The sequence below is a fragment of the Lutzomyia longipalpis genome, chromosome 2 (genome assembly GCF_024334085.1).
Source record: "Lutzomyia longipalpis isolate SR_M1_2022 chromosome 2, ASM2433408v1".
Lineage (NCBI taxonomy): Eukaryota > Metazoa > Arthropoda > Insecta > Diptera > Psychodidae > Lutzomyia > Lutzomyia longipalpis.
This window is the reverse complement of record NC_074708.1, coordinates 31,715,782-31,734,175: the sequence shown is the minus strand read 5'-3', so window position 1 is coordinate 31,734,175 and position 18,394 is coordinate 31,715,782. Positions and strand designations below refer to the sequence as shown.

Sequence of the window (18,394 nt, the reverse complement as noted above, 5' to 3'; positions counted from 1 at the left end):
CAAAAACTATTAAATATTTAATGTCTTTACAATACATTCTTGACATTTAATTACTCCAAGTAGCTCCCATATTGTTGAAAGAGCATAATCAATTATATCCATTTAATCCACATTGATTGCGCAGTATTGCCATGGAAGTCTCTGAATTTAACACATAATGGCGCTTAAGCCATTCTATTGTAGTTAGAAAGAAATTTATGAAGCATTTTCTAATTTCTTTTTCATTACTCTTGATAAAATTCTAAAAAGTTAAAAGAATATTCATCAAGATTAAGTAGATTCTTTGTAACAAAACCGTGTCAAAAATACTTTAATTTATTACACTAAATTAGCCCAAAATAAATAAAAAGAGATAACATGAAAATAATTCGAGCAAAACTAATGAATACTCTATGTATTAGAATGTTTTATGATGGAAATGGGGGAAATTAGCTAATGGGTGACGCGCGTGTGGGAAACCCAACTGTATAGAATATGTAGTAGAATGGGACAAATCTAGAAAATGCGAATGAATCCCCAAAATGCGATCAAATGACAATTACAGATTCATTGGGGCATACACAATACCTTTAATTTATGGTCATATTGATTTGTTAATAAATTCCCTTCTCCCGCACCCAAAATCCCACGGCTATATAACTATATTTTGCATTCTATCTGTGCTACATATGTGATGTATATATATGTTGTGGAAATTGATATACAAATTGTGTATCCCAGGGTAGCACAATGTGTACATGGCCCAATTATTTATTTAAGAAGTTGAGGAATGGATGTGTGTGTAATGCCTGTGTAATTGAGCATTCTCCATAAATATTTATATTCATGGGCCTCTCAGTAAAGCACATACTATATACATACATATAGTAGGAGTATATGTCTCCCCATCTCTCTCACACTAATTCTCTTTCACAATTAAAATAGATTACCTTTACCAAAGCCATGAATATCGGTCCGAAAATTATCATTTCCTTTCTGGCCATCGACTAATTGCCCCAAACCGCCAACTAATCGATCGCCCTCCTCTCTGCCGTCGTAGGTTTGGTCCGAGAGATCCACTTCCAGACCACGTTGAACACCTTTTGGAATGCTGTACGATATCAGTCCCTCTGTTTTAACATTTGCCACCATTTACATGGAAATAGAAGAAAAAGAAAGAAAGAACATCAATTTAATTGCCTTTACCTCACACACTGATTTTAAATTTAATCTCCTAATTAACCCAGAAAACTTCCAAATATAACTGAATTTTCACCCAAAATCATTTGATTGATAAAAAAAAACTCTCACTGGACTTTTTCTCACTAGGAATTCCCATAGAATCCTTTAAAAAATGTTCCTTTTACAGGGTTAGATTCCATCTTGTAGAGTAGATGGAACTACACAAAATCCAAATGGCCTGTCGCGAATTCCTAAACCCTCTTAGCTACACCATATTTCATTCTTTGACGAGTTATTGCATAATATAAAATTCCATGCCAGATTTTTCACATTTCTTTTTATGGAATCTGTGTAAGTCTGCATATTTTACATTGGACGTTATGTTTCTCAGCCATGCAACCCCTTTGAGCAGAAAAAATCACTTTTTGTGTGATACGCATTTCAATGACTTTTCTTTTAACACAACGCACGATTGCCACGGAAGATTTCCCGTATAGTAACTTGAGTATAAGGCATACTAAAACGTTCTGACAAGTTGTTTTTGCTCACAAACAAAACAGAAAAGGGTCATTTTGAACTATTAGACCCATTTTACTTATTTAAGCACTTGCGGGTCAAACTTGGCATAAATTCTTGGTATTGTAAGTCAATATGGGTGGGTATGTAATTTAAATAAATGGGGAGGGTTAAATGTTTCATAATGCACAATGGGGTGAGGGAAAATTATCTTTTAGTTCAATTCCTTCAAGGGGCTACATACCCATACCCTCTTGTTTGAAAAACTTTAAATTTTTGTCTTTAATTTCCTAATTAATTTATAAAATGAAGAAAATATCTTCTAAATTGTAAGAAAAATGCTTTAAATACGAGATATAATTTATTGTGAATGGCCTTCACTGTACATATGTATATTTTCATAAGCATGGCAGGAAGGGCTGGAAGAAACCATAAAAATTTCCTGAAGCACTTAACACACAACTCGCTGACTTTTGATTGAAATTTTTTGAAAGATTCCTCCCGATTATCCCTGCCTAATCCCCTGTTATGCTGCTCCATAAATCGCATTGAGAACATATTTTACTATTATGTTGTAACACAAAAGAATAGGGGAAGGGGCGCACGAGGAGTTGGATGAAAAAAAATCTGTAGATGATATAAATCGATTTTCTTCCAATCCGCCTAATTTGTAGTCAACCGAGCGATCGCTCTCTGCTATATATGTAGGTATCGTTTTTTTTACCCTGGCTATAAGAACTTCATATTTTTTTATCTCATTCATTTCACCCTGTGTGTGATGGCTGTAAAAACGAAACACGAGCAGGTGGTGCAGAAGGCATATAGTATCTCAAACAATAAAATTATGTATTTCATAGGAGAGACGAAGATTTTATTATATTGCACTGCTGTGGGGATTGCTACATATATATATATAATGCGATTGCTATTGTGTCTAAGCGCCATTCGGGAATTTCTACTCAGTCATTCCCGTGGAAATCACTCGCTGTCTCTCCCCCTAAGGGGGGTCTCTGGGTGGTGTATTACCTTTCTCCACCAAGCCCAACCGTATACATACAACAGTGCCAAAACTCACAAGCATCGAAATTCTCTTCTCTCGCTCTTAAGATGCTGGTAGAAACACCCCTAAGGATCAGATTATTAAAAATTAAATTTCATTCCAGAAAATTTCACTTTAACTAATTCACTTGTATTCTCATCTCATTCCTTTGTATTTTGAATTATATATAATCTCAACAGTGTTTCTCCCATTCCCACAGCACACCCCAACCCCCATCAGTTCTCTCTCTTTTGTACACACCATGGGCTCTTTTTTTAAACTTCTTTCTGGCTTTGCCTCTATGCGGAGGGACAAAAAATGGTCTCTGTGTGATCATATGAAATAAAAATCTCCTCAATCTGTCAGAGAGGAGAGAGCGAAAAAAAAATCAAAAAATGGACTATAATTCCAACTGACTTTTCCATTGTTGTATAAATACCCCATAAAGTTATTGAATTTTCAACAAAAATGTCATTCAAATTACTGATTGACATTTTTATTTATTGCATTTTCTCGTACACACACACATTCTCCCTGTAGTGCGTACGAGGGGAGCCAGATAGTGGATGGAAAAGTTACATATCTGCATACCTATACATTCACCAATATGTAGGTATATAATATAAATATGACACATTTTCAATTTTTCATTCTACCTCTTTTAAACCTTCACCATCTTCTCGTTTTGTTTTGCCAGCGCATCCGTTTTCCCCCCTCTGGCTGGAATAAATTTTCACACCTCCGCATCAATTTACCACCCCCCTACCCCGCGGCTGATGCAACGGATATATAAATTCTTTCATCCACTACGATGGACTTTATGCAACAATTTCTTGAGAGAATAACTTTCATCATATACCCCCGCTGTCAAATAACTTGTGCACAGACACGTGAAGATTTTTAGCAACATGTCAAATAAATGCAAAGGCGCCTTCTGCAAAAGTTCCACAATAATGTCAAAATGTTTCAAATCATTTTGGAAATGCGCAACTTTGTGAGCTTAAACTACGAGACATGAAGGGAGAAATTTGGGTCGGAAAATTCTTGTGCATATAGAAGACTTCTCCCCCCCCCCCCTATCTAAAAGCTGGGAGGGGGGTGGGGGCTCTCTCAACACAAAGAGAAAGGTGTGTGTATATGAAGTATTAAACTTTCCAAGCCTAAATATGCTACCAATATTATGTACATACATAATCTATCTATGTTATAGACAGACTGAAGAGATGGATGCAAAAGAAAACTATGGAACTTTGGTTTTTAAAACAGTTTTGCATCCTTGTTCAGTGAAGTGGTCAAATGGGAAAGGACATGCCATTAATTTGGATGTCCTGTTATAAAAAAAAACTAAAAAAAAAGCTTTGTCTTGAAGGAAAAAAATAGTTTTCTGCAGGAATATATTTATGTAAGAAATAATTTAATGACTCTTCTACTTCTTTTCTGTGACTGAACGAAATGAAAATGAACTAATTACCTTTACATATTTTCCTAAATTCTATTCAAACTATCCTTGCATATAGGCTCCTCCTTAAATGTCTTATCAGAATTTATCCTAAAGCTCTTCTTAACATCACTGAGCTTCCTTTTAGCCAATTTTTTTACGCTTAAAAATTTTTTGTGACTTAAAATGCATAAAAGTAGCACAAACAATTCTTTTGGTAAAAGATTTTGGTTCAAATAAAACTTTTAAAACATCTTACGCAGAATTTTAAGAATTTTAGTTGAAAATTGAATTTTGATAGTTAAGTTTGAAGTCAGACTTCGCAATAATTTCAAAATTATGATTTAAATTTTAATTTTTGTAGATTAAATTTCCATTAAAAATAAAAAAATATATTAGAATATTTCAAAGAATTTAGGTAAAAAATAATATCAACGACCAGGTTAGCAACTCCCCCTGTAGAATAGAAAATATTTTCTTTGAAATGCCACAAAATACTTTCAATAAAGCTCAAATGAAAATTTTCAACGTAGAGTTGACAGCTAAATTGGAGTTTGGCTAACAAGCCTGAGTTTTAGATTGAGTTGTGAAAACTTTTTAATCAATTGAAGCTTAAATAGCTTAACTATAGGGATGTGCTTAAAAAATGTATGAATGACAATTTTCAGCCAAATTACCGTCACACTAAAAGCCCGCTTTATTTAATTGATGAGTTTCTAACTTTATTCTCACCACTGTGTGTGTATGGAGAGCTCTAGCATAGCTCTTTTGCAAGAGATGCATAGGCATTTCATTTTTATTTCAATTTAAATTGAATTAAATTTTATAGAGAGACACAGAGTGTGAGTGGGGAATGGGTTGGAGGGAGATGGTAAACCGAAAGACATACATTTCAAATCAATTCTCAGTTGCATATAAGGAAGATGGTATTAAGAGATGTGGACGTCGAGATAAATTTATCAATTATAATTTTATATATAAAGTGCTTCTTCCATGCCGTCACCACACAGAGAGTCTTCGTGCATGTGAAGGAGCTCTCGGGTGAGGCTGTTGGAAGCAAGGCGAGCACAATCTCAGCAATAGGAAGAGCTGTGCTGGCACACAAGTGGCCAAGAGTTACAACCACTTTATTAAATTAATAAATTGCCATTTCAGGTAATTATTTCTAAATCACTTTATATTGTGTATTGGCAAGTACCCCATTCAAGTGTCTGACCAAAGTATTCAACCAGCAATTTCCCTTTTGCTCCGCATCTTCTCTCCTGTGCGCCGCTGTAGACGTTGCGGAGGAAGTGACAGAGCGCGGTGGTTGAGAAGGTGGTAACATATTGTGCAACTTTTATTGTGTATACTCACTTAGGAGTTTTTACAGCCACCCCACACCCCCTTTGGGTATATATCCCCATATATACAACACACATAGACTGCCCAATGGCACTTTTATTCAATTCTCCCCGTACTCACCGTCCCATATGCAGCCGACCACCTCGACACGAAGGCAAACCGTCCGGTCGTACTGGCTATACGGATAGAGACGTATTTTCGATGCAAAAATAATTGGCTGCAGAATATTCTCCACTTCGCTATACGTGTTAATATTTCCTGTTAGAATCTGCAAAGACAGCAATGAAGAAAAAAAGATATTCGTGAATGAGAGGAAAGAATTTTAAAAAAATGAGCCCCCCATAAGCAAATAAATAAAAATCAATAAATGTCGCCGGGCGAATCAAATGAAAAATGCAAGAATAAGTCAAAGGACGTGAAATTGTCGTTCCATACACTCACACCATCATTGGCAAATACTTCGCATAGCAAAATATGAAATATAGTGGAAAAGTCAAAATAAAAAAAATAAAAAAAACCAACGAAGAATGGGGAGAACTGTGTACAAAAAGCTTTGCATGAAAAATAGATTTTATACTTTTCTACACGAGAGAAAAGTAATAAATTACCAATTTCCAATATTCAAGCATATATATAATATATACAAGAATGGATTGGGCATCAAAACAGACGATGAGGGAATATTTGCATTGAAAAACGAACATGCCAGTTGATTGTCCAAGTTTGTACACAGAAGACTTTAAGCTGTGGGGGATTGCATATCTAATATTTCATCAAAATGCAGCTTCGATTTTGCAAAAATAAATTTTCCGGAAAATCCCCAGGAAAATCCATGCGAGAATTCAAAAAGTTTAAGCAATTTTTCAAATCTTCTCATTTTAAAATTTTTTATCTATTTTGTTATTCGAAGAAAAAGTTTGTTGAGTAGTTTGCTCCATTTTTTTTCATCTTACCTACACCTACACAATGAGACGTTAGATAATTTGGTAATAAAAGTTTGAAAGTTATATATTATTAATTATATACTTTTTAAAAAGTTTTAAATAAGTAGCCTTTTTTTCGCGGAAATTTTAATAATATTAAAGAAGTTTTCAAGCCAATTTTTAGGTCAACCACTCTAGTATGAAGAAATTGAATGAGATCGTGAAGATTTAAATAAAATATTTCAATTATTTATAATTATTTTTCACTTTCTAACAAACTTTTCTTTTACTGGAAAAATCTTTTTTACTAGAAAACAAAAAAAATCTCTAATTTACTTTTTCTCAAACTGATTAATTTTGAAATAATTTAATTTTATCCAGCGACGTTTCGGTAAATTTATATATTTAAAAAAACTTAATTTTTGAATGAATTATAAATTAAAAATAAATGAAATGAATCAATGTAATTTTTTTCAATTTTTATTTATTAAGATTAAGGTCAGTTAAACTTCTATTGAATACAAACTTGGCTACCTTTTCCTTTTAGCATTAATTTACCTACACAAGAAATTTGTGTGTGTTTAGGTTAGTTAGATAAACTTCAAAGCTTACATATATGTATGTGTACACATTCCTTCGTTCCTTAATCGAGTGTCTTGGGCAAACAAAACCACAAAATCCTTTTGGGATGTAACACAAAAACCACATGGTTGATAAGATAATGGGCAATATGTAAAATTGAGAAGCATCCGCAAGCTGTTTATACACAAATTTCCTTATCAATCAATCTTACTATATTATGTTCAGTTCAGCCCATGTTTGCCTTCCTCAAATCTCTCTCTACACGCATACAGCAAACAAATGGCGTGAAAAAATCTTGACGCAAAAAAAACGAAAATCCCCCAATATTGAACATTTGCGCTAAAAATTTGTCAATTTTCATGCAATGTGGGTGTGTTCAGTGAGGAGATGCATGCACCCAAGAGGTTAAATTTCTACATACATAGCATTACGACGACGATTACAGTAACAAATTGCATGGGAAAGTGCGCACCGAGAGAGAGGATTTAGTAATGCATAGTAATAAGAAAATTAAATAAGCTTAGCAGCACAACAGTAAATCAATAGTTTAATTAGTAGCTAATAATGAAGCAAATTGTGCAATTATGTGATTAAAGGGCGCACGCTTTGTTGACAAATTGGTGAAAATTGCAAGGAAAGCTAACCCCAGGGGGAGATTGATGATGGTGCATGTAATTGGAAAGGGCGCGAAATGCAAATGGCACCTACATAAGTGTGTACATGTTGTGCAAAAGATGAAGCCTTACCTCTTTGCCCTGAATATTTTTCCAGCGATACCACTTTGTGAAGCCAGGTCGCCAGTATTCAATCACATAGGCTTCAGTGTATTCCTGCCCTTGGCCCTTGCCGAAACGCCCCTGCGTCCTTATGGCCGTTACCACATTCACTTGAAGCAGGTCGATCTGGAGGTATTCCTTAAGACCCCTGGACACCATATGCTTCGGACACCACGCACCTCCGTTGTTATCGATTTTCAATCTAAATGTTGGGAAAAAGAAGTAAGAAAGTGAGAAAAGAAATACGGATCAGACATGTGAGGTAGGAAACGGCAGTGGGGATGAGAGTTTTGGGGGATGAATTGAATGTGTAGACAAAACATGACTGGGTGAGATAAGAAAAATTGAGAGTAAAATAACAATAAGAATCCCATGGAAATATGTAGTGAATAATGTTGAGGAGGGAAAAAGTGGATTCTCAAGAGGATCGACATAAATCAGGACAATGAGCCTAATTTACACACAACGCCAGCAACAATCTTATAAATATATATAACACTGTTTCTAAGAGCAGGGGGGAAGATGTAAAGAATACGCTCAAGTGTGTGTCTTCTTTGCCTTCCAATCGAACACAAGATGTTCCAGAAACACCAAAAACATATTTAGTTTTTGTTTGGAAAATTAACCCATATATAGGTTCCTATTCTGCGACCAAGAAATCAAGCATTTCAAGGATTTCTTGATCGCAGAATATGACTCATTTCCAGGATTTTTTTAAATTTTGGTGAAATCATTTCAAAATTATCTATGAAAATCATTCCTAATCAAAAATTCTTAATATTTCGTACAAAAAAGCTCTCAAACTGTTTCTTTAACCGAATCTATTCGATTTTGATGAAAATAAAAACTATTTTTGTGCAAAGTCAACAAAGAAATTTTTTTGAATGGGCAAATCTGGGTTAATTTCTTTCATTTCTTTTAGCTAATTATTAAATTTTTATTTCTGTTTTTTTTTTAAATATATTTTTAACACTTAAACTTAAAGGAAATAAAGGCTACCAAAATGTTTTACAACAGATTCTTTCAATATTTACTAAACTTCTTAAAATTCGTAAAATTTAATTTTGATCGACATCTATGTTTCTATAAAAGCTAGAGGTCAGAATTTTGATCATTTTTAGAACAAGAATATAAAAAGAATCTTCTTCCCCTTTTAACTACTTTCATACATAACATTTTATCAAATATTTTGAAGAATTCCTCTTTTTCAGGGAACAGGAAACGATTTGAGAAATATATTGACGATAGAGACTTCAATATGTCTGAGCTATCTTGTTTCATATTGCGCGCAACCCTGTGCCCGTCCTCTTGAGCTGTTTGAGGAGCCCTCTTGACACCACACTCCGCCCTCACTATCACCCCAAATGGTACTCGGAGGTGGCAAAAATGTGTCTTGCTGTGAGATACTGAATGGAGACTACAGTTGGGTTTCTCTGTTGGGGTGAAACCGGGGCTGTGTAATGCTGTTTGATGGTATATCTGGCATTTTCGCCTTTTTGGTTAACACATTCTTGACTTTTCACCATCATTATCGACATCATCATGGAGTACTAGCGCTGCGTTGCCTCTCTATATGTACGTACATCTACCACAAGTATGCATGAATTGTATGTCAGTCAGATGGTTAGATGGATGCCTTTACTTTTGTTGCCTCTCTCTATATACATATATCTTCAATTCAACCCCTCTTACAGGCTTCTCTTTATACATTTTCTGTGCATTTAAGTGAAAAAGAGAGATTCACCATGGATAGCAACACCACATCGCATTTGGAATATATGTTATACATAGGTATACAAGATGGGAGGATATTTCGCCGAAATTGTGCCTCCATCACCAAACTGCTAACTTTAACATTTTAGGAAATTTGTAAAGAAGACGATTCGATAAGGAATATCTCTCACATTTCCTTTTTCTTCCATTCTCTACAATAACACAAAAAAAGAAGATACTTCAGACCGACTCTCAGAGGGGTCAAACCGCAATTTTCGCTTTATTGTACTTCCCTCTTGCATCTTTTTTTTCTCATTCTTTCTTATTTTCTTTACCACTCTATAAATGTCCCGAGGATGGTTTTTGTGTGTGAAGATTTAACGATTTAAATGATCTTCAAGGGGTTAACACTACCTCGTCAATATTGACTTTTATATTTGTCGACGATAAATTCTGACCCGACGCCCATCTGATCATGGAATTGTCGTCTACAGTATGGCATAGGGCATATAAAGATTGCCCAAAACGACCAATTTGAATTTAACAGGAAGATGGAACCTTTTTTTTCTCCATACACGAAACATGTTATATATGGCTTTAAGTATATAAACATAGCCAAGGGTTGTTGCTTATACATATTTATAAATATTCGAATTTCTCTTTTCGACTCTCTCTCTTTTTCATGCCATTTTCAGAAAGCGCAAAACTTCTAACATGTCATTCATGCTTCAGGAAATATCAACAAAATTCACAGGAAAAAAAATCCCAAATTCTTCACTCAAAAAAATGTATCGAAAAAGCATTCCTCTCTCTCTCTTCTCAATTACCCTTAACTATGATTAGGGTTTGAATTCTGACAACGCGGAAGACAAATCACCATCTTTCATCTCTTTGTCAGAATTAAAATTAATTAATTGCCATCGAGAAGATGTCACATATGGCAGAACGATGCAATTTGTCGGTTGCTGCTGCTAACCCCTCGATAGCCTAATCGATATTCTCGCGAGTATTTTGCAATTATGTATTGAATTCATCGCGCCATATCTCGTTCACTTTTGCAACCATACAAATTACTCATAATTATTCAACTTCTCCGTTCGCAGCCTTTCGCAGCGCCATGCACTCAATCGACTTCTCGCTCTTTCTTTTTATTATGTTATTTACCCTTATTATATAAAATGATACAAGTGTCATCATTTTCCCTCCTTGTAATTCTCGTTCAAACTTGTAGTCACTTTCTGATCACCTACTCAACATACAGTCTCTCTTTGAAGAGTGTGTTCTGAATTAGAATACTCTTGCATGGAGTTATTATATAGCAAATGCTTTAGGAGCATATGCTGCAGGGTTTTATGCTTTATTTATATTTATACATGAAAATTCTGAAAAAATACTTTGATTTTGAATAGTCATGTTACTGTTTTTGAAAAATGCGCTATTTCCATCAAGATTTTCATTCAAATTCATATTTTCTCGTGTAAAGCAAAATGCGAGAATTTCATTCGCATCCAAGTAATGAGAATACCTTCATAATTTTTCTGTGTGTATATGACTATGTATATAAGAAAGAATTCTAAGATTAGTTGTTTCTGAAGTTTTAAAATGTTTTCAAACAAATTTTCTTAGTAATATTATAACCCGTTGTTCTGATTTTGAAAAAAAAATTAATTATTTAAAAAAAAATTGAAGCCAAATTAATAAATTTTATTGAAAAACTATCCCATTTTAAGTATTACTAACAAATACTTATATTTGGTTCTATTCAGCGACCAAGAAGTCCTTGAAATCTTGAAATTTTAGAAGAAATTTTTGAAAATTCAAGGATTTCTTAGTCACTGAATAGAACCGATTCTTAGGGAAATCGTTAAAACTTCCAGTTAAAAGAATCTTAAGTATGGTACCTGATGAATGAAGCATAATATTTACGAAAAGTCATCTCATTACAAAAGAATATTTCTCTAAAATTTCATCATAGAAACCTATTATAATTCCTTAAAACAATGGAAACAACAATGGAACAAGCCTATAATATTCTAATATTCATTCAAAAAGAAACACACACAACTAAATCATCTTAAAGAAAGGTAGAATTCCTTTTGTGGAACAAGCTGTATTATTATTTCAAACCGTCTGTGGTGCACAAAGGGGGATGCGTAGAAGGAGAAAAAATAATTGGTGTGTCGATTTAATTTGACTGACATCAGTGTGAATGGATTTCATGCTGTTTTTATCCTTCAATCTCTTTTATATGAAATCAAATATCGCTGGCATGAGGCTTCCAGCAGTGGCCCTCGTACTTAAAGCCTTTTCTTCTCCGACCGTCCCATTCTTCTCAAATCATATTAGGAGGCAAATTCCCTCTCCTGTTTCCACGAGAGGCGCATTATATTAGAAAAATACTGTGCGGGGAGGAAGAAAGATTTCATAGACGAAAAAAAATCCAAAGAGAGAGTTGAATATGTATGTATATTTGGTGTGCGTTCGAATGAGAGAGGAAATATTATGCGAATGCTTTGGCTGTGGGATGTGGTGCACAAGATTTATGATTGACTAAAGGGAGAAATGTAATTTGATCTAAACATTTTGAAAAGAGGGCACCCATCATTACGACGATGGGTATTTGCATTTTAATCATTAACATTGGGTGCCTCACAGCTGAAAATTCAACACGATGAGGGACTCTGTGCAGAGGCGCAAACACTATTTCAGCGCTGACGGTGTTGCTGTTGAGTTATGGACGATATATGGAGTGAATGTGGAATGCCGAAAAACATCGTCTTCACTATGTTGAAGACGATGTTTTTGGGGGTGGCAAAAAAGGGTACAACCGTTGCGGTGGGAGGGTGGATGGAGGGAGGACAGGAAAGGGAAAGGAGTGTATAGAAACGGCAAAATTGTGAATAACATATTGCCGATGCCAAAACCAATTCTTCACCCAAAAAGAACCACCACCACTCCTGTTGCCTGACTTCCCTCGTGCGCGCAACATCCACACTCTTCAGCATACACTTATTTTCCTTCCCAATGCATTATATATTAATGTATAATGTATGTTTAACTTGAGATTTTCCAGATACAGCACACATCAGCATACAAACGCACATTTTGTGCTTGGCTTGTACAAAAACTTTCAAGAGATGCACCGTCGAGACAAAAGGGGGTTGCTACTGAATGAACTATATAAGTAACTAAACACTGCACATTGTCTCCTCGTTGATACAAACGGCACCCACCCGCCGAGAAGCAGAAGGTGTGAGGACTCTCTTTTAAATACTCAATGGCGGTACATACAGAGGAATACAATTCTTTCATGAGAAATAAACGCAAAGAGGCACCAAGGAAGCGCCACGACATCCCAAAAGGGAATTCTCCGTATGTGGAACACAAACAACTATGGGTGCTCACTTGTAAGAAAACTTTCTGTGTAAACATTGGAAAAATCATTCCATATTCTTTCTTTTACCAAGAAAAATTTAATTTGCATTGAGAAAGTCAAATGAAGCCTTGGAGAAAATTTTTCTACATTATTATTGTAATTTGAATTTTATTATAGGAATACAAGGAAATTCATCTATAACTGAATACATTTTCTGGGAATTTTAATTTTTACACAATTTCTTAGCTTTTCTAATTTTCTAAATAATATAAACTTCCAAAATTTTAAAAGAAATCATTAAAAAAAAAGAGTTTCAATAAATGTCCCGTGACATACTGCGGCAAGGCGTGTGACAAAATTCAAAAGAGGAAAAACCCCGATCTAGATAACTTTTTTGATAAAGGCATGGAGTCTTCAAGTCAATTACAATATTGGTTACTTTCTTTTCGGAAGCAAGTCACGCACAAAACAGCTTCCCTCTCTCACAGAACGATCATCTTAAGTACAAGAAAAATATACACAAGAAAGAGAAAACATAAACTAAGCATAGACGATTTGCCTAATCAGTGTTGAGCAGTCAATGTGGATTTATTACATCAATTCCAGTGACAAATGGGTGCATGAAAAAAAAACTCGTGCCCCCGAGAATTATGGCCATGTGCACCCCACCATATAAGTAATATGCTTTTTTAAAGTGTCGGAGAACCGTGTAAAAAGGACGCGGTGGCGGTGAAAAGCTTGGGTGAAAAGTGGCGCGCCATGGGTACAAAAGAAATAATAATAATGAAGAAAATAAACAATTTAAGAGGAAGTATGACATTTTTTTCCTCCTCAAACTTCCTCGCAGCCTTCACAGTGCATCACAACCACCCTCTTACTTCACAACTTTATCGCCATGCTCCACTTTTAAATTATTATTTCATTTTGCCGTCTCACTGCAAATGCGTGGTGGATAAAAGAAATTTATTATTATATACAGTACACAGTTGCATTGCTGCACAAAATGATCCCCAGAACTTTTGAGAGTTGCAAAAGATTCTTTTTAATTTTTAATTTATCAATCAATATTGGGAAATTCAAAATATTTATCTTTCACTTCATTCACGGTGGTTGATGAAATTTGTTGCCATTGCTAATTGGTAAAGTATCTCCGTAATTAAATGAGTAAATAAAATCATACTAAAAAGCTAAATTGATTGAAATTGCATATATGTATCGACAAGTGAGTTTGCCTGTATTATATTGCTCGAAAATTGCATTTTATTACACACAAAAAAAGTGAATGTATCGTGGCATATTCAAGAGTGCATCAAACTAATTAAGATTCCCCCACAAAAGTGGATTTTTATGTTATGTGGGGGCTATTTTAAAATGAGATAGCACCGCAGCAGATTAAACACACAGCATTAAATTTATTTTGCGGTGTCATTACATTTGTGACCCCCACTGTAAACAGGGTATACTACACACAACATACATATACCCGCCCTCCGCCCTCTGCACAGCAACACATTGTGGATGATGTGTAATTTTTCACTGGAATTTAACATTTCCCTCCTGCCTCTCACTCAATAAGAACAACAAATAGACTTTCTCAGCGCGCGGCGGCAACGAGAATCCAACTCACTGTATAATTAGCAAGTTCACCGAGTTATACTACAACGGAGAAGGGATATCGCATTAATCTTTGTCGCTTCATTCTAACGAGATTCTATAATGTGCGTGTGCGGTTCATGAAAAATGAAGGGCTTTTATTGAATATATATGACTTGTACTCCGCCCTGACAACCCCATTGGAAAATCCCTGGGAGCTGCCATTCCAAAGAGTGCCAAAAAGTGGTAAATGTATAGGGGGATCCAAAAGCGAAATTTCAAGGTTCTCCGGAATCGACTTATTTCAAATATTTACACAGACGCAACGACAATGCCCCTGAAACGCTATTTTCTCAAGTATTCCAATCGAGACACTCTCACCCGCACTCTGGTGAAACTCCTTTGATGGTGGATCGATTTTTTTCATGTTGTACTTTGCTATCGTCTTCCGGGGAAAAGCCATTTGTACACTCAGGAACACTATTTGTGTACTTGGACTTCATATCATTCAGTGTGAAGCTATATTTGAAAGTCTTTAGGGCAGGAAAAAAAGGAACAATGATGTTCAAGGAAAAAATCTTTATTGCTTTTAAGAAATTGATTTTGTTCCAAAACTACGAGAAATCTATTTGTTTTATTCGGGATTTAAAAGAATTTCATCGTATTTACGTGAATATAGTGTTAAGATCTTAAATAATTTGATTTTTAAACAAAAATTCGTTGAAAATCACTAAATTCTTATTACATGACAAGTCCCGTGACATTTCAAGACAATCTAATACTAAATGTCCTAGCAAATGTCATGCCTCAGAATGTGACAAAATTAAGAAATATTTAATTTTTTTTCGCAAAAAACGAATGAATAAATTTTCTGATGGTCGTGACTTCTAAAGGAAAGTAGATCTCACCGCACGTTCTACTGTTAACCATTTAAACAAATTTAAACTTTTCCCTCTACTACATAATTCATTTATAAAATGTTACGCGTGACAGGCTTATTTACTGACTGACTAGCTCTTCGAGACTAATTACTGCAGAACAACTACCTTCCGTGAAGGTGTTAATTTGAGAAGAATGCACCACGCTATGGGAACACTCATGCCCGCTACTGTGTGTATGTACCATCTTCCCCAGAGAGTGAGGTAAAAGAACAAAAAGAAATTGAACCGAGAAGACAGGAAAGGATTTTCCACCCAAATGCGAAGCACCAAGACAAAGTCACTTGAATGGCTTGTGAATAATGAAGAAAAGGAATTTTTTTGAGAGAAAGAGAGTTTGCTGGTGTGTGGGAAAAAAACGCTAAAGCTAAAGGGAAAGCTGGGTGGGTGGGGAGAGTGGAATGAACAAAAAAAATGTTGGTTTCACATTACAAAAGTCACAACATAGGATGACTACCCACAAAACAAATCCATAAATTTAATTATGTCTTTGTTTCATCGCTTCCACCCCCGTTGGGTTGAAACCCTCTTCAAGTTCCTCTCCCAAAAATCTCCTTCCTTGGTTTTCCGGGGCTCCTTGTCTTTCCCACACACCGCACCCGGCATTTTAATATATCAACAAGCAGCAAAATACACACACTAAAGTTTATAATAAACCAACAATATGTACTTAGAGACGGAGAATTCATTTCACCGTACATCAAAATAATACAAAAGATTTTTGTTCTCCCATTCAACCACCTCATTGTGAAGGACTCCCCGTACCCGGGCTGTGTGTTATATGCCTAAATTTTATATTATCTCATCCGACATTCTTCCAAAGTACACGCACGAAACTAATTTTCTTTGTTGTTTGGGGTGTCTCCCGCACGGGATCTCCTCAAAATTTAATTACAACCACACACACACAGAAGAGGGACAATGGTCCAGGAAGACAGAAGAAAAAAATCCGACCTACTACCGCTACCCCCACCCCATATGTCACTGTCATTCATTCATGTGGACGACATCGGGGTGGGGAATCATTTTGCTAAGAATATCACTTTATTTATAAGCTCAGAATTTGATTTGTTTTGGGGGAAAAATTAAAAATATCTCATTTTCTGGAGAAGAAAGGGGATTAAGGCAGAACAATGTCTCGCATATATGATGTAGCTAAATGAGGAGATATTTCTGCTATTTTATCAAGCAACATTATTGATGAAGACAGCATTGGATATAAGAAATTGACCAAGAAGTTACCTTAAGTTTAACGGAAAATTAAGTGAAATTCACTACTAAGTTATTAGGCTAGACCAAAGTTCTTTAAGCTACATGTAAACCTAAGTTTTTTAGACAAAACTTTTTTATAGGTCAGGCTTTTTGGTTTTGAGATTTGATTTTAGGTTATACTTAATCAAGACTAAAACGCTTGAAAAGCTTAAAAGCTTGACTATAAAAAAACCTAGGTTAAGCTTAAAAAATTTATGATTAACTTAAAAAAAAACCTAAGACTAGCCTGAAGAACTTAGCCTAATTTAAGAAAACTTAGGCCTGACTTAGGAAATCTTTGGTCTAGCCTAAAAAACTTAGACCTGTTTTAAGAAAGCTTAATTCTTGCTTTAAAAAAATTGTTTAGTCTAAAATACTCAGGCCTAGCGTAAAAAACTTAGACCTAGCTAAAAAAAAAATACTTAAGCTTGACTTCAAACTAGAAAAATAATAAAAAGACATTTTATACTTTTCTTTAAAAATTTCCTAACTATGAATTTTCCTTGGAATATTTTCTTTAGGAAAAATCATCAAACAAAAAAATTAGGAAAGTTTCGTTGAAAATAAAAATAATAATTTTTCAGCATAAAAAATTTCACTAAATAGCACCTTCAAATGTAAAGAAAAAATTCAAATTAAAAAAAAAAAAAGATCGTTTCACCTATAGGCCCCTACTACTGGAGGCAATTGTGAAGCATGAAACGACACACCCTATTTCTGGTGGCATTGTTGTATAGTCGAGGAATTAATTTTGTGATATATGAATTATGTGTGGGAAATAAGGACGGTGCTGCATTGGGAAAATTTTCCAATGGAAAAGTGCTTACCTAGCATGTTGTGGTCCCACATTACCAATATCATGAGCAGAACTTGCTGTTATTTGAAAATCTGCAATTGCCCCGGATTCCATACCGAGAGGATTCTTGCATTTTGCTGGAAATAAACAAAGAAAATTATATTGCAGAGCGATGGAAAATCCAAAATTGCATTAGATTGCTTATATGAGATAAGAATATATTGCGCTTTGTTTCTGTCCCCCACTACCCCACCCCCTCTCCGCGCACTTAATAATTCTTTATGGTGATGCTATCATTTGATAATATTTCACGGAATGACATCGTCTCCGAAGGACGACAATTTGATGGAAAAGTTGTATTTCTTGGTGCGCATTCCAAAAATATATAACAAAATATGCGGAGCACAAAGAATGTCCCTCTTTTGTAGATATTAGAGAGACAGAGAAAATTTCCCACGATGTTGGGACAACTTTCAAAAAGTTCCCCATGGCATAATTAGAAAATTATATCGATTTCATATTGTTGCCGTGTGTTGATAAACAAGTACTTGTCTCATGAGCTTGTCCAAATGCCCCATAAATTTTCTATGCTCTGTTTTTCTTTCCCATTATGCGCTTTTGAGCAATTTACGTCTCAGCATGAAGGAAACACATTTCAGGCAATAACTCAGCACTACCATTAATCAGCCGGTATACCCATAGCTCCCCCCCCGTTACTACTTCTATGCAAATTCACCCAGGGATGATTTTTAGGTCAAAAACTTCGTGAAAACACGATTCAAATGGTATCGCGCATAAGATTAGTGCAAAACTTGTGTCGTTATAGTATTTATTTTAAAATATTGTCCCACTCGCGTTTGGCACGCAGATAAAATTTAGCTAAACCTTGAACTTTCATTGCGTGCTGAGAGTAATTGATAAAACAAAGAAAGGACTTTATGCGAAAGG

General features: G+C 35.1%; 1 protein-coding gene across 3 annotated transcripts in view; it reads right to left on the bottom strand.

Annotated features, from left to right (window-relative positions):
• The window catches only part of LOC129790142 (discoidin domain-containing receptor 2), a 106,296-nt gene that overhangs the window by 40,102 nt on the left and 47,800 nt on the right, over positions 1–18,394 (bottom strand). For 2 of the 3 annotated variants that reach the window (XM_055827458.1, XM_055827457.1), the window contains 4 exons: positions 17,478–17,583; positions 7,750–7,981; positions 5,619–5,766; positions 930–1,109 (listed from right to left, as the gene is read on the bottom strand). In XM_055827458.1, coding sequence (XP_055683433.1) covers positions 930–1,109; positions 5,619–5,766; positions 7,750–7,981; positions 17,478–17,583 — 666 coding nt within the window. The remainder of the gene's footprint in view (positions 1–929; positions 1,110–5,618; positions 5,767–7,749; positions 7,982–17,477; positions 17,584–18,394) is intronic. The other variant, XM_055827460.1, reaches the window with a different exon arrangement.